This window comes from Galeopterus variegatus, unplaced genomic scaffold, assembly GCF_000696425.1.
Source record: "Galeopterus variegatus unplaced genomic scaffold, G_variegatus-3.0.2 Scaffold1962, whole genome shotgun sequence".
Classification (NCBI taxonomy): Eukaryota; Metazoa; Chordata; class Mammalia; order Dermoptera; family Cynocephalidae; genus Galeopterus; species Galeopterus variegatus.
Window position 1 is genome coordinate 189,284 of NW_007728073.1, and position 27,076 is coordinate 216,359.

At 38.0% G+C, this 27,076-nt stretch overlaps 1 protein-coding gene across 1 annotated transcript in view; it reads right to left on the minus strand.

Moving 5' to 3' along the window:
• Nucleotides 1-27,076, minus strand: part of LOC103596227 (palladin-like) — a 196,507-nt gene that overhangs the window by 46,964 nt on the left and 122,467 nt on the right. Inside the window, exon 2 of the mRNA XM_008579817.1 lies at nt 1,618-1,796. Coding sequence (XP_008578039.1) covers nt 1,618-1,796 — 179 coding nt within the window. The remainder of the gene's footprint in view (nt 1-1,617; nt 1,797-27,076) is intronic.

Consider the following 27,076-nt stretch of genomic DNA (forward strand, 5'->3'; position numbering starts at 1 on the left):
GTTGAATTCAGTTGATAGGCTTTTACCTAAATCTAATGTGATTTCCTTTAACATCTGTAGTATACAAGCAGCAGACTCAAAAATTCACCATCATTTCCAGCAATCTTGCAAGCAAATAAAGCATTTTATTTAAAGGTGCTCTATTTGAACTTGGATATGGTGACAAATCTGTTCATCATTAGCCAACAGGTATTTTTTTATGGAAGTTTCAATTCCCTTCCCTGTACTCTAAAATACTTCAGGAAGTTTACTACACAGCCCAGTCACAACCAATACTTGTTCCTAACTCAGTGAAATGTCAAAATCTTTTTTTTCATTCACTTGTTGTTCATGTAGCACTTTGAAATACGTATCAGTTTGATATAGTGGTTAGGAATATGGGCTCTGGAGCAAGACTGCCTAGGTTCAAATCCTGTGTGACTTTGAATGAGTCCTTTTAACTTCTCTGGGTCTCAGTTTACTCATTTATAAAAAAGATACACTAATAATACCTCACAGACTCACAGTAGAGTTTAAATGATTTTGTATGCATGTGTGTGTATTTTACAAGTGCCATGTAAGTATTAGTTATTATCACATGTAGAATGTTTGCTTTTACTACCAGGACGAGGTCCCCTGAGGAGCTTGAAGATATTTGCTTCCAAAGACAATGGGAAGGATCCTTTTATTAAAAGTAAAGGTACATGCTCTTAGTCAACAGTAATAGTTATGTTTAAAGCTATGAAGGAGCTGTAAATGATGGTTCACATCCTGCTTTCTTCCACTTCAAATAATGAGGAAATTTGGAGCTATTAATAGTAAAAAAAGTGGAGACCTCAAAGATTTTTAATCTTCTTTCTATACTTTAACTACTATTTGGAAAAGCAACCAATTAACAGGTTACTAACTAATTTATGGATTTAGGGACAGTGGAAACACTGGCACTCGGAACACTTCCAACTGTTTTCAATGATTGGTATTGATCAAAATACACTAGTTATGTAAACTATGATACTTTGATATCAAGTTTTCCAAATCCCTAGAGGCTGAGTCTTGCAAAAAATGAATTCATAGAACAATTTTCTATTCCATTTCCATTCTCTGCCTACCCCTCTTTGATACAACATTGATACTTGAAATTATTCTCACCTAGTGATCGCAAGTTCATAGTACATTTAGCAGAAATAATGAAGTCTTAACAAAAGAGGCAAAATTCTAGAATTTCACGAAAATGAGAACATTCAAAAATATTTTATCACTTAAAATTCCCATGAATGATTTCCTAAGTCATTTATAGTTTCACTTCGGTTGATATGGTATTTTAATTATGTTCCCATACTTCATTTACTAGAGAAAGATAAAAATAATTTGGGTACTTCACACACTAAATAAATTCAAGTTAATGTAGCTGAAATGTTTTAAATTAAAAGGAACAAATGCTGACATTAGAGATAGTTAATGTGTGCCTAAGTGTCAGAACCATTCAATTTACGTATAAGGTTTTTCAGGAGAAATAAGGTTTGAATCACAACACCATTATGCTGTTTGCATTGGAAAAGCATATTCGCAATGACGTCCTATGATACTCAAGCTATTAGACTGGTCATGCTCCTTGACCATGCATGCACCCTTCCTTACCTTCAATGAACACCTCAGCAGATGTTGTGTCTGAGCCGCTGGGGTTCGTAGCCAGACAGGTATAGCGACCGGTGTCGTCCTCAAAGGCCTCTGCTATGATCAGTGTATGGAGGTCTCCACCCTCACAGTGGATTTGAACATCAGGAGTGTTGTGCAGCTCCTTCCCCTCACAGAACCATCTGCAGGCCACATGGAGGTCAAAGGACAGGAGAGAAAGAAAGAAAATGATGATGTTTAAAACAGTGAAGCACAAGTGAAAGGGTGGATGCTATGCAATGAGATGTTTGTTTGATTAGAAAAAAAAAAGATCTGTGTCAATGTTACTGATGGAAACTCTACATTTTAGACAGTGAAATTAATAATAGACAATCCCCATGGGTTTCCTTCATAAAGTATTCTGTACATTTTATCAGCCTTGAAATAAGAGACATTGTCAAACCTGAAAAGACAACTTCAGTTACAAAATAAAAGGAACAGAAATTCAAAGTGTCTTGTAAAATGTGTTATAATAAATGCCTCCTACATTTATTACCATTTTATCTATTATTCTTATCTAAAGAAAAACACAAAAGTAATATAAACATTATGCTCAAAATATCTAAAATATTAAGGGAAACTTATCATTGTGTTAAAAAATCATGGCAGCAATATTTTGGTTGACCCTAAGACTTCTGGTCAGCTGAGCAGTAACAGATTTAATGTCTTCCAGGTTTGTGATATTTACAAAACTTTCCAGCAGACCTCCTTGGCCTCCAAGATGCAGAGAGACGTAGCAGTCATGCTGTAAGTCATTCTCGCCGGTCAGCACTTTTCCTTTCCCATACAACCAGGACCTTGGCGGGGGGAGACTGCAGCCTGCCAGACTGTTTAAACAAGGGTTCTCTCTCACACTTTCCTCTATTCCCCCAGCACCTCAAACTCTCAACAGCAGTGGGTTGCCTGTACATTTCACAGGACACCCCCCCAAAAGCTGTCCTAAAAAAAACCCCCAAATGTGATTTATTTTTAAAGAAATATGTAGAAATGTGCCATAACTAAAAGGACTGAGGTCTCTGACTATATTGTCCATTTAACTCTTAATTAGCACTTAGGGATTTTCTCTGAGTCTAATCTATAAATATCTTTGGATTTGGCATCCTTTTGTGAAAATATGACACTGACAACTGACAATGTTTTCATAATATGGGTATTTGTCTATACTTAATTTGAAAATAAATTTAATGAAGCAAATGAGTTTGATAATACTCAGTATTAACACCAGGTACCACATTAAAAATTAAATATGGGATACTCACAAAAGAACAGATATGACTTTGGGAATTAAAGAACATAAAATAACCAAGCATCTGAGCATTCTATGAAATGCAACCCATATTATGTTGAGGAGGGCAATATTTCTTGATTCCAGGGCACTTTGTGGCTTTCTTTGTTGTCATAAAGTCTTGGAGAACTTTCCAGCCTAGGGCCATCTTTCAGTCCCTTTATTCTGTTCTCTTTCCAAAGCCATACTCTAGATCCTTATCCATGAGCACTGACTGTGGCTTTGGTGTTTTAATTGATCTCTTCATCTCCAGTAAACTGCAAATTCTCCCTATATTCTGTCATCAGATTAATGTTCTTGAAACTCTTCCCTACATACATCATTCCCTAAACTTCAGATCTGTTGTGAAGGTCTTTCATAGAACTTGGCCCTGACTTTATCTTCTACCATTTTCTTATACTAATCCTCTGTTTCTTTCAAGTATTTGTATGAATTTATTTTTCCCTCCATAGCCTTCAAGTATTACTTGCCTACTTTTCTTTGCCTGCACTATCTTCTCCTTGGGATTCTCTCCTTACCCTCTTCATCAATCCTGTCTAGGAACCACTCTTCCTTAAGGTCAAGCTAAAAAAATACTTCTTCAACAGACTAAATTCAACTGAATACACACTTGCTAAGCCTCTTCTATGTGAAGGCATTGCATTACATACAGCAGATGATAGAAAGAATAATGCCTGGTAAACTCAAACTGGTTGAGAAATTTGTCTGTCTGTACTGTCAATTAGAGTGCTTTTACCTTCCATAAAAAAGATACGTATCAACCATTAGAGAGAAAATGCAGCATGAAAAAATACAAGGAGGTTTAGGATAGAGAAAGATTAATTTCTTCTGGTTAGATGTCCTTCACAAGGAAATCTCTGCCAACTCTCTAAGTAAGTACAGTATCTTGTCCTCTAACTCAGCAAACGTACAGCCTGTAAGCCCAGTGCCTGTTTTTATATGGCCATGAGTAAAGAATGGTTTTTATACTCTTAAATACTTGGAAAAAAATCAAAAGAAGAATAATATTTTGTGACATAAAAAATTATATAAAGTTCCAATTTCAGAGTTCATAAATAAAGTTTTTTTGGAACACAACCATGATCATTTGTTCCCATATTGTCTATGGCTGCTTTTGCATTACAAAGACAGAGCTGAGTAGGAGTTGCAACATCCTGTATGCCCTCAATGCCCCAAATATTTACTATCTGGACCTTTATAGAAAAAGCTTGCCAACTCCTGCTTTTTACTCCTCAAAGTGTGACCCTTGGATCAGCAGCATTGGCATCATCCAGAAGCTTGTTAAGAAATGCAGTATCTTGACTCTCACCCCAGATCTACTGAATCAGTTCATGTGATTCACATGCACATGAAGTTTAAGTGCTGGTCTAATACATTCTGGATGCACTAACCTGACTCTCAGAGTCCTGGCTCTCCATCTAGGTTATTCACTTCTTCAATATAGCAATCATATTTTATGTATTTTGTATCCTGGATCTCTTGCACATGAGAACAGGCAAAATGTGCTCTTTTTGTTTCTTTTTTTCTTTCTCCCATCTCTGTGCTCAAATATTTTTAACATCACTCACTTGACAGTTGATCATTTATCACTTTGTGATCTCTTCTCTATTGTTTCCTTATACCATTATTCAATGGCTAATGTGTTTATGCCTTATTTCCCCACCTATAAAATCAACTAATTCTTGATTACAGAAAAGCATTAAAGATTTTTTATTGATCTATAGTGTATTGCATATAGTTGGTGCTTTAAAAATACTTACTACCTGCCACACATTACTTTAGAATATGCTTCCCATGAAAAAACAAATAGTGAAGGGATCTGTGGCCTGATACATTTGGAAAATGCTACATATTATATCTCACTTCTTGATATTTGCAACTCATATTTCCTTATTAAAGGGCCTGAGAAATCCTGCAGAAAAGAAATGTGTTTAATAAGATTGTCTAATCCAGCTTGTACTAAACTTATTTGATCATGAAATTCTTTCTCGCTCAGCACCTCCTAACATCTCATGTGCATTTTACGGAATGCTTTTCTAGAATATTTATTCCACAGAACTTGCACTTTTAACAAAATGAATGAAGAGCAATTATAAACTGAGCAATAACAATAAGTGTAAGGCTGAAGAAAACACAATAAAAACTTGACATATACCTTAATACTGGCAGAGAAATTAAGGCAACAAATGCATTTTCTGCAACAGTTTAACATGTCTATCTAGTCATCTGAAATGCTTCATCACATAATAAAACTCTTCAGCAGTTTCATATGGTAGTGATTGGTGCTTACAAACCACTAGACTGACTTGTTTTTTGCTTTCTAAACGCTCATGCTTTTTGTTCTCCAGCTCAGTGAATAAAATTTAAAAAGCATCTCAGAATATAAAACACGGTAGAAATAATGCAGAGAAAAGATTAAATTTGTCCAAATCTGGCAGAAAGTAGAATAATTAACATGAGCCATTTAAATTGCTTTCACACGGAGAGTCAGATTGTTACTGATGTAAATGCTGTCAAGTGACCAGTTCTATCTTGTTAAAATGTGGTAAGACAGGGTGGGACCCAAGAAGAGGGAGAAAAAACTGCAAATATTTGGATGGCAGACTTTCTATAGAAACAAAGAGGGCAGCATGGTTCCTGGCCAATATTTATATAAATGTGTGTTTAATTTACGATTGGAACCATTTGCAGATTGGAGCTAGCACTGGCGAGCAAAGAGTCTCAACTGCAACTTTGGGAAAGTCATTTAGCCTTCCTGGTTCAGGTTCCTCATCTGTATGAAGAGGTGAAACTTTCTCACCATAAAGTTTGATGATTCTAATGTTTTTGGCTAAATGTAAGGGTGTTTATTTAGTGATTATGATAAAAAAAATTTCCGGGAAATGATGTAGAAAATTATCTGATGAAAGATGCAAGTAATTAACAACTTAGCTTCTTTGAAATACACTAGGGCATAATTGTGTTTCTAAGAAGAGTATGCACCCACACTTGGTCCTTAAATGTATCAATGGGTTTAGCTCCTTGTCTTTATCTCAACCATGGCACTTAACTTTCCACTTTATATTGAAATGAACGCCTTGTGTGCCTAGAAAGTTTCATTCTACTGGAATGTAAGTTTTTCCAGAGTAGAGGCCTGGTCTTATTAACTTATTCACTAGGTTCCAGCACAATGTATGGAATGTATTAATCATGCCTTTTTATTTTCTGTATTTCTGTTGCTTTGACATCTGGGGCCTTGCTGACCCTGAAGAGACTGCTCCTCCCAGGGCTAGCCAATTCCTAGAGATAGTAAATGACTATCCTGGGAGCATGCTTCTCATATGCAATCCAGAGCCCATGTCCCCACCACCTCCTCTACTGGGCTATTATACTAAGGGTCACTGTGTCCCTCCTTTTATCATCCCAGGGCCAGATACCAGACAACCTGGGATAATGACTCTGCTTGAAAGCCTGCTGGAATTGTTCAAACTAACTAATCCTAAATCTATTGACCTTGCCTCACCTGTCCCTTCCTGTGAAACCACAATAACGGCTCTTGCCCATGTTTTCCCCTCCCTCCTTCTGCCTCCTGACCAACCCTGGTGCTTCCCTCTGTGGCTTCTTGTGGTGTGGCATGCCCCCTCCTCCTGGAAACTGTGAGTAACAAACTATCTTTTCAGCGATAATCATCTCCTGATCTGTTGGCCTCAGCATACCTGAATAATAGTAAGACCTTCATTTTAAAACATGGAACATTGCCATTGAGCTAATCAAAGAAGAATAAGCTTACAAATGAAGAAAGGACTGAGCAGATAAATAATTTAAATAACACCCATCACAGTGCCTGCTTTAAGATGTATATGGAGAGAGGTTTATTGCCTCAAACGAACTCAAACTGAAGTGCAATTTAAAAGCATAAAATTAGACTCAAAATGATCTAGTTAATGCATATATCAGAAGAGGAAATCAGCCTTGTCCACTCTTTACGTAGCAGATCAAAGACAAATTACCTTTTTATCTAAACTAAAGAAATTTGGAGTTTGGATGTTTTGACATCACACACTGGATGAGATATGTGTGCTATGGTCATGTTTGTTTAGTTAAATTTCTTAAAGGTCATAATTCTATCAGCTTTCTGGCAAAGGACTCAAAACATTTAATATTCCTTAAAGAAGAGGTAAAAGTCAGGTCTGTTCATTTTGACCTCCTGAAATTTTTCCCACATTTAATTCTGGTTGCTAGTGCAGCTTAGGAAAAGCAATACCGGTGTGAGGAGCTAAACTGTGAAGCACACAAAACGGGACCAAGCGTAGGCTTGGTAAATGCATGGCACAGGCAAAGACATTCTGTCCCCTCCTTTCTTCTGTAGCAGACATCACTAATTGGTCAGAATGTTCTTTGCTAGTGAAACGGGAGGTCTCAGAATCCTCAGCATAACTATTTAGGCTATAAAGCAACTAAAGTTGAAGTCTGAAGAAAACACATTTGCCACCCTCACTATGGTCTCTTTCTAGAAGATAGTTTCCCTTTCCTCCAGATTCTGAAAGCCCTTTCTATTTACTGTAGGGTAAAAGTGGAGAGGGGGTTTGCTTGAGAGGGGAGTGTGTGTGGAAGCATGTAAATGTATCTACTTAGGTGTAATTTGGCTTGAGGACACCCCAGAACTTTTATTCATTCCAATTCTAATAACTGGTGACCATTTATCTAGTGAATACGACACTGGATATCATATTGGAAAATTAAAATCTTATTATCTACATTCCCATTCCGAATTGCTGATAAATTTCAACTATAATTTGGCTTGAGGACACCCCAGTACTTTTATTCATTCCAATTCTAATAACTGGTGACCATTTATCTAGTGAATACGACACTGGATATCGTATTGGAAAATTAAAATCTTATTATCTACATTCCCATTCCGAATTGCTGATAAATTTCAACTTTAATCACATTTTGAACTTTTTACCATAAAATTGTTAAAATATGTAACAATCTCATAGTTAAGATGAAGAGATGATACTATATTTAGGAACAATGATAGTTCTTAAGGACTCATATAAATCCAAAGTAGAGAAAAGAGAATTCATATTTATTGAATGCTTATTATATGAAAATATGATCTTACTTTATTTTCACAACAACCTTGTGAGGTTGTTGTTGTCATACTTTCAGATATAGACAACTCTCATTTATCTACAGTAATGAAAAAGAACATGAACAGATAATTCATTTTCGTCAATACTTATAGCTTCATCTTTCATCAAGCTTTTTACTACGGATGTAAACATGTTTTAACAAAGTTTACTGATTCCTGCTCTCTAATTTCTGGTGCAGCTGCTAAGCAGCTTTGTAATTGGTACATAACAGGGAGCTGAGGGAAGCTGGAGAAGCAAACCTTGAAAAATTAGTGTGTGTGTACATCCTCCCTCAAAGGAATTAAGAGTTGCTAATATGGAAATAAACCAGTTGGCAATGGTTGTCAGGTTTCAAGGCCATAAACAGGGTATGAAAATAACCTTGTACTAATTGGAAATAAAATGTAAAAGGGTTAGGAGACGTAATAACTTCGTATAGCATACATTATACGAAGTTATACGAAGCATATTCGCAATGACGTCCTATGATCTCAGATGGCATCGCTTGGCTTACAAGCTGACTAGCAATATCTATTCTAATACTACCACTTAGCAGGAAATATAGATTTTATGAATGACAATTTCTTTTGGCTATCTTTATTTTATTGAACCACAACTACGTATCATGGGAATTTTCTCTGAGCTGTATTTTAAACATGTGGCTTTTAAAATGAAACAAATCTGACTTATAACACTTATAAAGCTTTATCAATGAATCTTGGCCAATGCTCTCCAACTCTGCTAAGCAAAATGGTAAATCTTAGAAGCCAGTTAATAGGAACAATGAGGTGCTTATTAAATAAAAACCTTTAAAAACACTTGAGTTTTATTTTCTCCTTTAAGTCAGTTTCTTTATGCTCTTGGGAAACAAAGTTATGATAAAAGATGTCTCAATTTTTTCCTCACAACTTCACTCATTTCTACTTCCTGTAAAAATTTATCTTCAAAGGGATGTCAAGGATGATTGCAGGATGGCAAATTTAGTCCCCAGCTGCCCCCTTCTCCCAAAGTGCAAGCAACCACATGGCTTCCTGGAAGTTTCTGTAATGCTATTATAATGAAAATAAAGGATAGGAAAAGACCCTGGAGAGATAAGTAGTTCAGCAATGGTTATGTTTTCCAGGTGTTCCTTTCTTCTAAAGAAAAGGCAGTGCTCTGCCACGAACTGGAGAACCACCAAACAGAATTGGCAAGTTATGCCCAAGATGAGTTTCATTTATGCCTAAGCTCAGAGTTAGACCATCTATAAGTATCACATTTCATATATCCTCAATTAAACACCAATTAATTTTTATGGAGTATTTTTTGTATTGTCACCAAATATTTCTTAATTTTTTACATGTGTTCACATTAACTACAGGACACACCATATTTATTCTGTCATGTGGATTTATAGGCAGACCGAAGTGAAATTAGTCCTTGTCTAAATTTACTATGGCTATAATTTCATGAGTTTAGCTCAAAGGCCAATAGCTAAATCTGTGTGGACAACAGATGTACTTTAACCTTATGGTCCAGAAAATAGATTGGCTTTTTGAAATTCAAAGCCCAGGAAATGATAAAGTAGATTTTGAACCCAGACCAGACTCATATTTAGTAATTCATTCCTCAATAATCACTTTATATCCTAAGAAAGAAAGATAAAATAGAGAACTAGACCAGCCCAGATAAAATTAAACTTTAGAAATGATTTTATCCTTGTTTTGTTTCAACCATGAGTGGCAGCTTTGTGTCTGGACACTATGAGCATGCAGATATTTAATCACTATCCTTAAAAAAAACTATAAAGATAGGCAAGTGGAATCTACGCTAAATATCTGCACTACCAGAAGCTGTTAAAATTTGAGATTGCTTCTAATATTTTCCACATTGGTGATACAGTAGGATGGACCTGGGACTGGGAGTCAGCAGGCCTGGGTTCTGGTTTTGCCTGGTCCCCAGTCCAGCTAAGCTGTCTGTGGTCCAATCATTGCCTCATTTGGGGCTTGAGTTTGCTTACTTGTGAAATGCATGGAATGAGCTAGACTAGTTTCCTCAGCTGTGTCCCAAGAAACTAGTTCTGCAGCAAGTTGACAGATAACATTGAAAAGTTTCTGTGGCCAAATAGTTTTTCAAAGCACTGGGTTAAACAAAGTTAAACATTTGTCTTTACTACAGAACTTTTTAGAGCTTTGACTGTGCCAATATACCCTGAATTTCCAAGAGAGAAATATGGCAGGCATCATTCTCAATCTTACTTAACCATGGGACACATGTTTTGAGAATCATGTTGAAAGATCAGTGTTGCGTGGAACACAGTTTAGAAAACACTGTGTTGCATTATCACGTAGATCCCATCTCTATGATAGTGAAATTTAATACCTGGCACATATTTCATAACTGTCTCTTCCAGTGCTTATGACAGACATCAGTAATAGGGCAAGCTCTGTTTCCCACTGACCCCAGACTTGGTTTCAGAGTCCTTCTCAAATGGTGCAATGGCAGCTAAAATACCAATTGACTAGCATTGGCACCTGAGATGAAACATATTTGCTCTGCTTGTTTTAATAGTCTATCTTTAAATATTATTTTCTTACACAGGAATCAACATGAACTGCTGATTTCTAGCCTCCCATTTTATCCTTGACTGTTAATTACAAGAATTTTCTATGTTGTTGTTATTTTGACAAGCTGCCCTTTTGCCATGGCACGTGAAAATACTGTTCCCCCCACTTTGGAAAATACTCAGGGTGAGCAAGCCAGAACATTTTTGAGAGTGAAATAGGTAACCACTAATAATGACCAGAATAAATGATTACTGTTCCAGGAAAACCGGGATGTGCAGTTGTCCTACTTATAGCTCACTGCAAGAGCAACTTGAAAATGTCATTTTGGGTTTAGTGAATAGTTTGACTCTTTGCAAATGTGATTCATTCCCACCAGCAGACAAAAGTAAATTTCACAGTGTATGAGGGGAAAAAAATTTCCAACCCTTCTTTCATTCATTCACAAATTCCTAAGTTACACCTGTTAGTTAAAAAAATAAATTCATCCTCATCAATCCTCTATGCAAACATAAAAATAAGCCAGCATGACTGGACAAGTCACACTTCAAAGTTACCTATATTGTGAAAATTGTACTGAATGCTTCCAAGCCTTCAAAGCACTGGGGGAAAGAATGGATTATAGAGAGAGCCTGAGAATGAGAAATTGCATACATAAAACAGCTAGAGGTGCACATTCAGCTATTTTGTTGCTACAATTATGGCAGGTAATTATTAGCTATTGTTACAACTGGGATCACATTCTAAAGAAGATAAAATGGGAGATGTTTTATTAGACAATGCTGTGAGTCTTCTATGCTTTTGGAGCTTGTCCATTGAGATACAAAAATTACCTCAGAATTATGAGAATCAAAAGGACTAAACCCAAACTAGGTAAAGGGGCAGCAGCACTTCTTGGTATCTCCAACTCTATGGAATTACAGAAACCCAGGTAAGACAGTTCATACATGGACTCCTAGAAAGCTCAGCAGTTATACCTTTGCATTGCGCAAGCAACTACATTGAATACAACTTCTTTCTGAAAAGTGGAACATTTTTCCTCAGTCAAAGTTCAGGAGATTTCATTTAAAATTTCCCCTAGTTCTTAATTAGCCCCTCAGTTTCTAACCTTAATGGTGCTGCCATCTAATCCTGATTATGGATAAGGGACAAGGAAACAGAATAAAATGGGGATAGAGAATGAGGGGGAAATACCCTTCTTTCAAAAAAAACTATAACTTTAGAATGCAAAGGGCTTGCTTCTCTGTCTTTCATCTGTTTTCCAAATGAGCCTTCAACCTCTTGGTTGAGGTTTCATCAGCTGAACCACATTTGGCTGCTCAGGGCAAGGAAGACTTTGGCCTCTCAGGTCTGGTGGTTATTCTGTCAGGATTGGGAAGAGCTCAGTGGCCTCCTCTCACAGTGTTCTGGCTCTAGTTTAATCTACTGATGTTCAAATGTGGCTAGTGTGGTCTCTGAGGAACCAAAAAACAAGCACCTAAAACAGTGTATGCACATGCAAAGTTAAACTGTAAATTGGCCCCATTTAGTCAGGAACTGTGTGTACAGAAATTTGCTCTCTTTATTTTTCTAAGTTAAGGTTTTCCTAGCTAACTCATTTCAAAGCCACTCTCTTTCCTGAATCCTTTTCCCTTTTTCTTTTAGAGGCTGGCTTTCCAAGGAGAGCTATAATAAATAAAAGTGTCCAGTGAGGAAAGAACTCTTTTAATTCAATAATGAAAAATGAGAGGGAGAAGAAATTATATTGCTAGCCAACTATCTCGGCTAAGATAATGAAGCCTTCCTAAAAAATGGGGAGTAACATTTTTACACACACATACTCACACACCACGTACCCATATACACATACGCCTGGATTTACCATCTGACATGCTCCTTCAACCAAGTTCCTGAAAGGTTCTGGAACACCCTGCAAATGCTGTTTTGTAACTACCTTTCTTATTCTAACCACACGGGTAATCTCTAGATAATATCTTTCCTCCTCCCAAGCATTTTGATCAAATACATACTTTTGAATTTGCAGAGAAGTGAGCCATTGCCTGAGAGAGCTGCCTGTACTGCTTCCCCTTGGATCCTGGGTGTGTGGAGCTGCAGCTGGAGCAGGGAGGGGCCTCAGGTATATGAGCAAGAACAGGAAGTCGGGACTAATTATACCTTGTTTTATTTGGCCATTTGAATAATGAATAAAATGGCATGTTTCCCTTTAGTTGGTTTTTCAGAACAAATTACCTAGGGCTGACATTTCATTCTAACAGGCTAGACTTTTCTAAAAGTGTAAAAATTAATGTTACAACCGAATACAGACTTTAATCTTTCTCTTTGAAAAAAACAGATTTTGTTAGGTCATGATGAAAATTTTCTCCTTTCTGATTACAATTAGAGCCCTCCACCATCTGGCTACATTTAGAGCTTATCTCCTGCATGCCCCAAAGCTATCAACTTTTAAAAATTGGCTTTAGAAGCATTTACAGACTTCGCAAAAGACAAAAAAAAAAAAAAAAAAAATTACACACAGGAACTCCCCACACAAAACATCTCTAAAACTATTATGTGTTGCCGGGGGAATGGAAGAAAGGAAAAAGGCTTTAGCATATGATATTCACTAGTTATAGGAAATTACTATAGTTCCTTTGCTTGCATAGCAAATAAAAATATGTGTATTTTTGTATTTACAAATGTCACTGATGATAATGGCTGCATGTGTTTGCTATGCAGGAAAAAAACAGTACAGTCAAAGTCTGTCGTGTGGAGCACAACTCTAATTCTCAGAACCCACATGTGCATATCAGAATAACTAGATAATATGATCCCTGCCTCAGCCCTTTCTCTTTTGGGGGCTCCCAAGAATTGCCTGTGACAAGGAAGGGTGGCCAGCAGCTTTCAAATCTGTGTACATTGTAAGAAAGCTTTTCCTCACTATCTTATCATTCTGACAATTTATAGATGGTAGGAAACAAAAAATTACTCTGTACTAAAAAAAGGTGGAGTCCATGCTATTATGCAAATCGTGTTTCACACAGAAGCCTTTTTTCCGTTCTTCTGGGCAAGAATGGTCACAGTCTCCCTACAAGCTTCTGGTGTTCCATTGGTCAACGGTTTTTACAAGTTGTTTGAAGTTAAAACTACTTGTATGGGTACTATGTTAGGTCAATTTTGAAGAATCCAAAAAAATTCCCTGAGGTTTCTTATGGCTAAAATTATTCCATGTGCCAAAGATGGGATAGATTGGAATGAATTAGTGAATTCCCTGTCACTAGAGATATTGAAGATGAAGGAATAGTTGGCAGGAATGTTGTAGAGAGAATTCAAGAACTAGATGGATAACTGATTGAGAGACTATAATAATGGGTGCTATAACTTTTCTTTTCTTTTAGTAAGCAATCGACAGCTGATGCATGAAAGTGGGACAAAACTGTAATGCCTGGTGTGCTGAATACTAAAGACTAGCATAATCCTCTTAATTATGATGCATTTACTAGATTAACCTAATTTAATCAAGATAACTCGAGATTTCCAGGAGCTTTTAAATTAGGATGTTTTATTGCGGATGCATTAGCTGTTAAATGGAGCTTATAGTCAGTACAAAAAATACTGTCTATGATGTTTCCTTGTTTGCAAACAGTTTACATCATAAAATATATTTAAAAAAACTATTTCATACTTTGTACAAAAACTTGAATCAATATGTGACATTGGAGTATTTTCTCTAATAGCAAAGCTTTCTAAATTTACTCATATTCATTAGTAACTTGCTATGCACTAAAGTTTCCAGTTTTTCTTCCTGAGGTTCATGTTTTAGCCTAATTTCATTTATATAGAACCTCTAACTTTAAAATATTTGTGTTAGGAAATCACATGCTAAATTCAAACCCAATGTGGTATAATTTCATTTTTAAAAGCTCGTTTGAGGTGAGGGCCGGCCCGGTGGCGCACTGGAGAGTGCGCCGCTTGGGAGCGTAGCAGCGCTTCCGCCGAGGGTTCGGATCCCATGTGGTGACCGGTTCCCGCTCACTGGCTGGGCGCAGCGCAGGCGCAACACAGAGGGTTGCGATCCCGTACCGGTCAGTAAAAAAGACAAAAAGGAAAAAAAAAAAGCTCGTTTGAGAGCCTAAAAGAGATCTTTAAAATGTTGATATTTAACTAAAGAATAATTTTCATGAAATTTACTTGGCACATGTATTCTGATAGTTTCCTTAATATCCTACCTTTCCCCCCAATTTTTGATATCCTTTCTGACTTTTCAACATTCTTGTTGGGGGATAATCACATACTTATCACCTAAAGATAGTGAAAAAAAGTTATGATTTATGCTTGGGATTGGCACACCCATGAAATTATCTTTTGGGACAGAAAAGTGCCTTTCTCTGCACAAGGAGCTCCCTGCCATGGTCACACTATGTGTGAGTCTTCACCATCTTCACCTGCCTCTCAACATTTTAACCCTCAAATCCCGCCTCCAGAGAGGGTGCCAGCCTCCCAGCTGCTGTGTGGAGTGCCACCCCTGCCTCTGCCAAGTCAGGTATGTATTTTCTGTTAGTGCTGAGAAGTCAAAAAGAACTATAAGAAAACCAGACTTTAGCTGCTTGTGCAGAATCACTATTTTTAGCTATTTATTTTTGTTCAAAAGCAACTCTCCCAAATAAGATGCAAATTTGTATTTTTGCTCAAATATACATAACATGCGGATATTCAAAATTATGACCTCCCATTTTTCTAATTTACCCTTAAGTCACTGAGGATTAGAAATTCCTATTTCCTACCTCTTCTTCTTGTAAAGTGTCATTATGATTTCTAAGTGACTAAGAACTAAAGTACTTAATAGCTCTAAAATTCTGGTAGGATTAGAAAGAATTTTTCTGGCCAGTGACTAAAGAGTTAACATTGGCTGTTACAAAGAAAATGTTAAATCTGTTGCCAGGTCATTTACTGCAATGTTAAAAGCTGAAAGAATGAGTTTACCTAACACTCAGGAGCCTAATAATGTAATTGTAACTAGAATATTGAGGAGATGGAACAGTCTTCTAACACTGCTTTAGAAGTGATTTATTGATCCCTGCACAATAATTCTTCAGTAATTCATACAACCAGAATTTATAGATTTATTCCTAACCTCAGGAAAAACTGACTTCATTCATGAACCCTTTGCCTTCTTGCATCAATCTTTGAATTGCAATTAGCTAAATAAAATCATGATCCTGAAAAGGCATTTTCCCACCTCCCCTGTGAGTAGGATCTAATTTTCCAAAGTCTGAATTATATCACTTAATCTTTATAAAGCTATTTTAAGTACATTTATATTTTTAGCAAATAATATCATCAGAATATACATATTTTACATAAAGTAGGAAAGAAAGAGATATTCAGAAAGCAATGTTGTACTTTGTAATATTGTTACACAAGTATGTTATGTATAGAGTTCTCAGCAGAGGTGGTGGCAGGGATGGATGCAGTAGTTTTCCAGCTGGGAGCTATGCGAACATCCAAAAGAAAAATGAACACATTTAAAATACAAGCTAACACTCATAAATTGAAAGTTGCGGTAACTAATATGGGTATAGGAACTGGTATAAGTTTAGAGAGAGAATTTGGCAATATTAACATTTAGAATACATGCCATTTGACCCAGCAGCTTCCTTTCTAGGAAGTTATGCTTTGATATACTTACACAGGGACACAAAGACATGAAAGACAAGGATGTTTATTTTCATACTTTTTAAAAAAACTAGTAGGAAAATACTCAGCTTTCCCCAAATGTTCATCAAAGACGTAACTGGCAATTCAATTATGGTATCCCACACAATGAAATATTATGCAGCCTTTAAAACGTTAGTTGAAGCTGTCAAAAATTTATTATCCAATAAAACCTCAACAGCATAGAATAAAACAGTAGATTTCTAGAGGGTTATCCGAGAAACTTGTGTAACTTTTAAGTTATCTTGAGAGGAGGGGCTGAGGCTGAGGGAAGTTAAAAGTAGAAGTTTCACTTTTCATTTTGGAGCTTTCTGTATTTATTTATTTATTTACTGCAAGCAAAAACAAATATTACTTTATACATTTTAAGTTTATTAAAATGTATAAAAAGGAAATCTAAAGAAAAACATGATAGCATTAGAATACCCAATCTATGCAGCATTTTAAAAATTGAAAAGAAATATATTCTTTTTAGGACAATTATGTTCTTAAAAGAGACTTGTATTATCATTTCATCACTCATTAACTACTGTGGTCTTTTAAACCCATATTTTGTTTGTTATGAGGATTAAACAGGGTAATGCATATTTAGCTTTTGGTGTGGGGCTTGATGCATTTTATTCAATAAGGTTAGCCAGCTGTTTTAATTTCTTACAAAAACTAAGGAAGAATCCATTGTGGAGGCACAGAAAACAAATTAAGAAAATAAGTCTCTGACTTTGGATATATGGAACTAAATATTAGTCTCCTACTTTTGTTCCTATACAAGAGCACCTCCACTAGAACTGGGTTATACATTAATGTGTTTATAATATTAGTCTTTGTATATGAAGATTATTTCCACTGCTATGAGGGCCATTGCATATTTCTTGAAAACATGTTCACAATAAGAATTAAGTTGAACCTGATTAAAGAAAACAAATGTTTAGCACATTGTCCTATGCACTTAATATACAGTCTTAAAACTAGACCTATTGCTGCAAAGAGATGCTAAAAAAATTCTCACCAGCCAGGGATTATCTCATCTTGCTTCAGAGAGGAGTGAAAAATGTCACACTGCATCATAAATGAACATATGTAGAATGTGACATGTTGGGGTTGTATTCTGTTGTGTTTCCTTAACAACAAAGCAATAGCTTATAGGAAAGTTCTTGGCTCTGCTGAGTCAATGTCCTAAGAACAGGATGCCTTTTAACCATGAAGTGATTCTTATACAAGTCAAAGGAATCTGAGCTCCATTCCCCAAGCAGCCTCTGGGTTGGATCTTGAAAATTTTCTTGGGAGAATAAAGAAGCTAATTGTGAAACAAAATGAAGATCTGAATAAGCACAGGAGAAGACGATACAGTGTCTGCTCACAGACAGCTTTTACTCCAGTGGGGATGGGAGCAGGGGGAGAAGGATAAGCACTTAAACTATCACATATATAAAATAATTTCAGACAGGGCAATGCCACCAAGAACACAAAACAGAGTAAGAGTGATTGTAGCTACATTAAGTAGGGTAGTTGTGGAATACAGTTAGGTTTTTTCATGCTGCAGCAGAAAAGTTGGTGTACAAATAAAGATATCAGCATATAAGAACATTCATGAAGAGAACTTGAAAGCAGATGCTTGATGCAAAAGCCTCCACACCAAGTTTCTCTAATAATGAGCATCCCATCTCCTACCTCCAAAGAGGCTCCCAACTCCTTGGATTTGTTAGCATTAACTGGCCAGTCTCTTACCTTTCAGGCAAATAGTATTTATACTTTCTTTCCTGAGAGCATTCTCTCATATTAACTTACACCCATAAGGACCAAAAAACCTTTTACTTATGACTTCATATAGAATTAGGTCTATCTCTACAGTGAGATGGCCCACTTTCATCCTCCATTATGGCACAGATTTTTAATTTTTCTCTCTCAAGTTGCAAAGAAGTTGTTCCTAATGAATATGGAGAGATTTAAAAATTGAAGCATTACGAACATCTCTCTAGTTCCTACTGCAAACTGCTCAGCTTTCTCCTTTGTCTGAAATGTTGGGAGGGCTCTGGTGAGGAGAGGAAGCAGAAGAAAATAGCTATGAAATTGTTGGGTCAGAACCACCTCTGGAGCTCTCTGGAGCACATGAGCAGACAAACTAGCAATCAGGGGAGAGTTCATGTCAAATCACCTTCAGAAGCTGTCAACAACCCCGGAGAACTTCAGTGACTGAAAGGAGGAAGGGAAAAAAGGAGAAACGATGCAGTTTTGTTCTAAGTACACAATTTGAAAAAATAAGAAAAATCTACAATTCTTTTTATTGCTGTTGTTGTTTATAAATGTCAAATATGTGGGCGTTCTTTAACTTGAGGGGTGCACTGTAATGGAGTGACCACCTGAAGGGGCTGTGAAAAGCTGCCAGGACTTTTACTGCAACTACTTTTGATTGCATGTGTCACCTTGTACACATTGGCTTATTATTGGGACACACTGTTATAATTTGTCTTCCTAGCAGCCTTAGAAACACCTTTTTGTTTAAATATCTTAATAACTAATCTTGATCTCTGAAGAAAAAAACATGAGCAAGGAAAACCTTCAATTGTAGTAAGTGAACCATATGTTGCATTGTAGTTAGCCGAACTTTTCTGAAGAACTTAACAACTAACCAGATCCTTCTAAAATCTAAAATGTCAGAGAAAATATTTTAATTTCTAATCTTTTCATTTGTTCAGGACTTTTTCTATATTAAGAGGATACCAAAATGTTCAATCCATTTCATATTTGATGATTAATGTAGCAACTTTGAAGCTGGATGACGAAGGGAAGAGATGTAATACTATATTTTCTTTTGAATGGTGTACTTTTCAGTTTTGTTTTTTCTTTCCCAAACTATTTTTGCCAAGCAAATTGAGAGAACAGGCTGTGTTTTAATAATATTTATGCATAAGTATTCATTTTATGCACTATTAACATGAATACCTTAAATTTTTTGGTAGTCGATAGACATCTCGATATATTTACACGATTATGTGGAGAAGCTATCAGTATTTTAAAATTGTATTGTTACCAGAAAAGTATAAATAAAAGTTACATGTCATGAAGTGCTATATTCTTGAATGATGAGACTTAGACATCCTTGTCTTCTGAGATGTTACAATGTCAGATATAATGGCTAAGATACTATTTATTTTGTGGCAAAGAGAAACAGGCTGTTTCTACAATCATTGCTTGGAGCCATGGAAATTAATCTTGTGCCACTGAAATCAAAGGGAAAACAGAGAGAGGCCTCAAGCTGTGTGGTGGCGGTGGGCCAGATCTTGATTCATTTTTGGATGCCTCATATACACCATTTCACAATTGATACCTGGAGACCACTTCACATATATTTCATTTTGGTGCTAGGATTGGTTCTGGAGAAAGGAATGTTTCAGGGGTAGGTGGTAAAGTTGTAAATAGGGACTGATGGACTGCTATCTCCAAAATTATAGCGCAGTGTGCTCTCCACAGACCTGTCAAGGCTTGGCAACGACGCCCTTGCCTTGGCCCAGTTTGGGACTGGAGTCCTGCTGTGGAAGCAGATCGCTGGTGGCCCCTAAGTCATCTGCACTAGTGCCATAGGTCACTCACCATCAATATTCCACTAGGTGGGTTCTAACTTAGAATACAACTGCCCAGCTCTCCCCAGTGGTGTTCCTTGAGAATGGGATACAGGAAGAGGAGGGGGCAGGCATAGCATCTGGCATGGGACCCTGGCCCTTCTTCTTAGTGGGAAAGTCGAGCTGCCTGCAGTCAGGAAGAGGCTATGGATGGTCTGGGAGCTGCTTAGATGAAGCTATATGCTGCCGTGCCTTGAAAAGCAGCCAAGAGACCACTCGGTCACCTGGTGATGAAGTTGGCTTCTTGCTCCAGTTTCTTCTTAGAATAGCAAGTAACATACAATGCTCAGCATCCCTGTGAGGTTGTCTCCTAGTTTTTAATAATTCCTTGTATTTATTTAGTGCCTTTTTCTTCTCCCAAGAGCTAACTATAAGAGTTTTCCATATGTTACTTCAATAATCCTCATTACAGTCCCGTGCCAGAGCTGGTTAGAGAACAGTGCTAATGGGGCCGAGGTCAGCACTCACCTCCCATGAGCCCCTTGTAAGCAGCTCCATTTGCATGGGGAAAATCTGTTTCATGGCCTCATGTTGCACAGCTAACCATAACCAATTACTTAAAAAACCTTATAAGAGGCCACAAGGATAACAGGTAACAATAACAACAATAATGATAACGCAGCTAACATTTTATGAGTATTCACTCTGTGCCAAGTATTTTCTAACTGATTATAGTTTATTAACTAACTCAGCCTTCCCAAAAACTCCAAAAGAGAGGTATTATTGTTATACGCATTTTAAAGAAGAGAAAACCAAGGCCCAGAGAGCTTAAGTAACTGGCCCACGGTCATACAGGAAATGGCTGAGGAGGAATTTCAATTCCATCAGTCTGCTTAAAGGGATTGAACTCATAACCACTACTCAATACCGCCTCCCTGCAAGTAACATTGTGGATGCCACAACTCAGTTAACAATATCCTTATCATATTTGTATTTTAAGCACAATTTACTAATACAGAGGATTGGGGTGGGGAGTTGAGAAGAGGGACACAATTAGCATTTAAAGGGCACTGCTAGTAATTCATGTGTAGGAAGAATACTAGGTGCTATGCTAAACACACCATAGGTGTTGTCTCATTTAACCTGTGCAACAACACTTAGAACTAGGTAGTACTATTGCCTCCATTTTACTGACTGGGAGACCGAGGGTCAGAAAGGCTAAGTAATTTGAATACTGATATTTAGTGGACGATCCAGAATTAGAAAAGAAATCTGTCTACTTCCAATGCATATTCTATTTTCATGAAACTTCAGATGACACCTGCAGTTTAAAGGAAATACTACAGACATGAAAAAGAAATAGAGAGAGGTACAGAGGAAATCAAGAGAGTTACCATGAACGATGCTATCCAGGATGAGCACCACACTTTTGGGCGTCCACTGCTGTATTCTCTTTCCTACAACTGCCAATGGCTTTTTGGCCCTACTCATATAACACAGCCAAGTAGAAAATAAGTCAACTCTGAAGGCAACAGAGGCAATGCTGGGTGATGGGAGAGAACAGGAGGTTACTTGCCAGTAAAATAGGGACACCTGAACATGCCTCGTTTGTTTATTGGGTGGATTCAGTGATAAAGCCTATCTAAAACCACGGGACAAAGTCAATACTCAACAAATGTTTGGAAGATATCAACATCCAAAGAGCTCCTGTCTTTCATTGAAGCAAATAGCACTAATTAACCATTTCTGTCTCTGGAGGCATCAAATGGTTCTGAAAGAAGACTGGCCTCAGAAAGCATGGTCTCTGGAGTCAATCACACCGAGGTTGGTACCCTGGCTCTGTCATTTCTTCTGCAAATGACAGGCGAACGAACTTTAGCCTCTCTGAGCTTCAGTTTCCTAATCAGGAAATGAGGATAATAGCAGTATTTATGCCACGGGATTATTAGATTAAAGGAGAAAATAAATGTAAAGAGGTTCCTGATCAGAGTTCAGTAAAGGCTAACTCTTATTATTAAAGTGAAGATCTTTGGGAGAAACTAAAATGTAGAACCGTGCTTATATTTCCCAATTGTTGCTAAATCATCTGCTATCTGTAAACGGGGGCTCACTGGTGGTGTCACTCCACCGCCTCAGACACTCTTAACCAGCCTGCTTCCCTAAAGTGTTCATTAGTGGAGGGGAATTTTGCTTTTTCAGCAGGTAAAGTTTCAAAGTGCATTGGCAGGATGTGCTGGGTGCCTTGATTAATGGCTTGGTGGATTCTCATACTGGTGGTAATAACTAGCACATGTGTATTGGAAATTATACACAGCATATTGTGCACTTCACATTATCATAAACAGCAGCAAGATCCTAAACAGGGACATTTGGCTAGCTGGCTGTGATAACTGTCAGCGCTGCAAAGCCAGTTCCTGGACTGCAAGTTTCTTGTAACTTGAATATCAAAACCAAAAGAAAGAAAAACTCCAATTGTTTCCTGTGTATTCTCCTCAAGTTAGACAATGCAATCTGGATATGAATTCCACCTGAAAGCAATACTTCCACTGTGGTAAGCAAACCAGACTGCTTTTCCTTTTTAGTTTAACTTGACCTAATTCAGGATAGGTGTAGAACTTTGTCATAAGGCTCCAAGATCCTTTAACAAGTCCTTTAACATTAGTATTATTCCATAATTTGTCAAGTAACAGACAACTGTTTCTTTCACCAAAATTTAAACTTTCATGTATGGGCAACATTGTAAGGCTTTAAGGCTAGTCTCTAACAAAGCTCCAAACATCCCTTTCCCTCCAGCCCCAACACTTTGCTGTCTTCTCAAAGATCTCTGCCATCTGCTAGAGATAAGGCAAGGTGTACATCTGGCAATCACTCAGGAGACTTATGTTTGGAAATTTCTCTTTAGGGTGTCACAGATAGTAGAGGCCAAGGTGGGGGTGGGGAACATGGTTTCTTCGCACTGTGTTATGTGCTGTCAAAATATGTTATTGTTTCCTGTCCTACTATCACAATCTGGATATGTTTCTGAAGAAGAGCAGGAAGAGTCAAGCCTATTGTGTAGAAGATACCTGCACTTGAAAAAGAGAATACAAAAGAGGCAGTGGGTGGAACACGTCTACCAAAACTGGGAGTTTAGTTGTGTTCCACATAATTTTTCAAGCACTCTATTAATCTGCTTTATACCTAGAAACTTTTTTTTCAGTACTCCACTTCCTCCTTGATAAAAGAGGCAAAAAAGAACACAGCCAGGGACCTCTTGCAGATTTGGTGAGCCTGAAAGACCCAAGGGACTTATACGTATTAGGATCAAGTAGAGATAATTTGTAGCTCAAGGAACACACAATCTCTATGTGCCCTGGGACTGGAAAATAGGTACCATGTATAAAAATCCTGAATGTGCTCCTTATCAGTGGCAGGGTAATAAGACACAGCTCATGGAAGGAGTCAGCGCACTGCCTGGTGTATTGTGGTGTCCACTTCACGTTCATGGCACTGCCCATTCCCTAGCCATCCATTGGCCTATTAGAGTATCTGGCTTTCTAAGAACAATGGATTGTGAACTTAGTCAAGTGACAGGACTGCAAAAACTACAATGTCTCTCTTTGAAGGAGGTGGTTGTGACGATTTCCCTCAGAGTAGTTTGTAAGTGATGCCCAGTTTGGTGCATGTGATTAAAAGGCTCCTCAGATAAAGACCTTCTGGACAGTCACATTAGATTCTCTCTCCTGATTTGATGGTCACATCTGGAAAGACCTTAGGGAGACAGCCTTTCTGATATACAGAGACTGACAAAATCAAGGGCCTGAGCATAATATGTAAGACCTGAGTGGGAAACCAAAGCAGAGTACTCAAAAGACTGGAGTTAAACATGTTGGCAGAACTGAAGGGGCCCAAAATGAGACTAAACCAGGGGTGTGTGTCAGGCTCAGAGCCATAGCCATGGGTCCAGGGTAATCAGGGAGCCCTCTTGAACAACTGTCTACGTTGGAAGACTCTTATGGCTGGTTTTTATGTGCCAGCTTTATCATAGGACTAAGGCAGATTTGTTGCATCTAAAGAGCCTGGCCGGGCCAGCCCGGTGGCGCACTGCTACAGTGCGCCGCTTGGGAAGCGCGGCGGCGCTCCCGCCGAGGGTTCGGATCCCACATACAGACCGGCTGCTCACTGGCTGAGCGAGGTGCGGGAGCAACACCAAGGGTTGCGATCCCGTTGCCGGTCCCGGTCCGGTACGGGCGCGACACTGAGGGTTGCGATCCATTGCCGGTCATGAAAAAAGACAAAAAGGAAAAAATAAAATAAAATAAAATAAATAAAACATGTTCTCTATCCTCAAGAACTTTACAGTCATTTATAGATAATAAGCTACCGTGAGACCAAAACAAAAAAGCTAAACCAACAACAAAAAACAATTACCTAGTTGATTAAATATTAATTACTGCAAGAAAATAAACAAAATCTAGATGTTCTGAAAGACAAAAAGGAAAAAAAAAATAATAAAGAGCCTGGCCTAGAAAGGATAGTTTAGAAGAGGGTTTCTTCAAGTATGCTCTACTGACATTTACTCGAAATCCTTTGAGGTTCTTGTTAAAATGCAGATTCCAGGGTTCCACTCAGGCTTAATCAATATGTCTTGGGGACAGAGCCTCAGAATCTATTTTTGACAAGCACCCCCACCCTACCTACCCATGAAATTTTTAGGAATTCTAAGGTTTTAAAATCACTGAAATGCGGTAGAGTGCAAGGAATTTAAAGACTGGAAACTCAAGTTCTGAACTTCACTGTGTAATCTTACCCTCATTGAGCCTTAGTTTCTTCTTCTGTAAAACGGGGAAAATGTATTTCTTTACAGGGTTTCTTAAGGTAATGGAGATAAAAGTGGTTTTTAAATAAAAATGTCTGTAATTACAACATTTCTGAGCTAAAGCAAAATCTTGGAGACTCCCACCATTGTACCCAAGACAGGTACAATTGTAACCAAGACACGTTTGGGTGTGGTCAGTTGTCTCTGAATTTACCCAAGTTACAGCCCTTAGCAGCTGTGTCACTTGGAAGGCTCTCTGGTCATCTCTTACTTTATCCAGAACTTATAACCCTGTCTGATGGTCAGTTTGAGACTGGTGTTGGGAGATGGGCTGCTTGCTTTTCAAACCCTGGAGCCATAAAGGAGAATTGCTTCAAGAGGCCAGAAGCCTCAGGGGTGTGCTTTCTATGGGCGAATTCCAGGGCCTTTTAATGTGCTAAGCTACTGGGGACAGTAGCTGGGGTTAAGAATTAAGGAGCGGAAGAATAGGATTAGAGTCTCAAGTGAGTTGATGAATTGGAGAAGTAGTCAGGAACAAAGGAAAAAACAGCTCAATAGGAAAAGTTCTGGATGATACATGATGGAAATGATCATTATCACAAACACAGGCTAAGCAGTGTTCAGCCAAATGAGGATAATAAGCTGAAAACACGCCAATGAGGTCCAGCTATCACTTAAAGCACAAGTGTGAAAGCTGGCTGCACTAACCGAAGCACAGTCTGAAGGAACTGTGAGGTCATCGTCACTCTATCATACCTTTATGAGGCTTCTTTGCCCAGTTCTGGACTTCACAGTTGAGGGGCATGGAGTACTTGGACATAGTTCAACAGAGAGAAATAAAGATGATGAAATTGTTGGAGACCACGAACTGTGAGAAAAAGCAAAAAGATCTGGTATTATTTAACCTAAAGAAAGGAAAGCTAAGGGGAGACTTAATTCTTCCAGTCCATGAATTAAGTTGAGAGTGACTAGTTGTTCTTTGTATTCTGTTGAGGAGTAAAGAGGCTTAAGTTCAGCAGAGGGAAGTATGTTAAGCAAAAGAAAACATTTCTTGTGATGAATGTTCCGAGTCTGAACAGGCTCTTGTGGCAAGGGCAAGTCTCCTTTCCAAACACTGACCAAGGGGTCACACCAGACGGGAGATGTGGCTATGATAAAATGCCAGATTTAAACTATTTTGAAAACAATACTGACTGAATTTGGAACGAGTCCCAGCTCTGTCCCAGAGCTGTGGTTTGGGGCAGGCAATGAACTTCTCCAGGTCTCAGTTTCCTCATCATTAAATAAAGATAATAGACTAGATGACCTCCATGGTCTTTCACAATTCTGAAAATTCACATTCTCTGATGTTTGAGAGTAATACGGAGGCTGTATTTAACATGCTAAAGTTTTCCTTCCAATGAAAGGAAAATGGTATATGTGCTGGGGGGTTTGGGCATTTGATCTGTACTTGATGGGCTGATGTCATGGGGTGAGCAAACCGGGGAGAGGGACAAGGTCTTTATCAGGGAGTATCTGATTCTGGAAAAAAGGTGCAGAAGAGAATGAAGAATATTCCTGAGAAGAGGAATGCATAGAGTGAAAGGGGAGTGGGAGAGGTGCCAGCAAGCCACACAGAAATAAAGACAAGAAAAGGAGGGGAGACTGCGGGGTATGAGTTAGGATAAGCTGATTGCTATGGTCTGAATGTTTTTAACCCCCCAAATTCATATATGGAAATCCTAACCCCCAAAGTGATGGTATTTAGGAAGTAGGGAACACTTCTGAAGGTGATTAGGTCATGTAGGTAGAGCCCTCATGAATGGAATTAGTGCACTTATAAAATAGGCCCAAGGGAGCTCCTTAGTCCTTTCAGTATATATGAGGACACAGCAAGAAGGCGCCATCTATGAACCAGAAAGTGGGCTCTCACCAGATGCTGAATCTGCCAGCACCCTGATCTTGGACTTTCCAGCCTCTAGAACTGTGAGCAATGAAGTTCTGCTGTTTATAAATCACCCAGTTTATGGCATTTTGTTACACCAGCCCAAATGGGCTAAGACACCAATTAAGATGAAACCTTAGTTAAGGAACAGAGCAAAGCCCTAGGGCCTGATCTAGAATCAAAACTCAACAGACTCCCAGGAGATAACTGCAACCAGAAACCAGGAGGACTGGGACTGTATTCAGATAGGAAAAGGCTCCAATTCTTCAGAGACCTAAAAGTCTGAAAGTACGTAGGCTTTGGAGTGAGACAGACTTGGGATTCCATTTTGCCTCTGCTACTTATTAGCTATGTGATCTTGGGCCAGATGCTTATCTTCTTTAGAACATAGTTTCCAGATAATAAAATAGGGATAAAATATATACTTCATAATATTTTTTTTTGTGAGGATTAAAGGTAATTATGGGCCTGACACATAGTAAGCATGGAAAAACTGCTGTAATTCTGA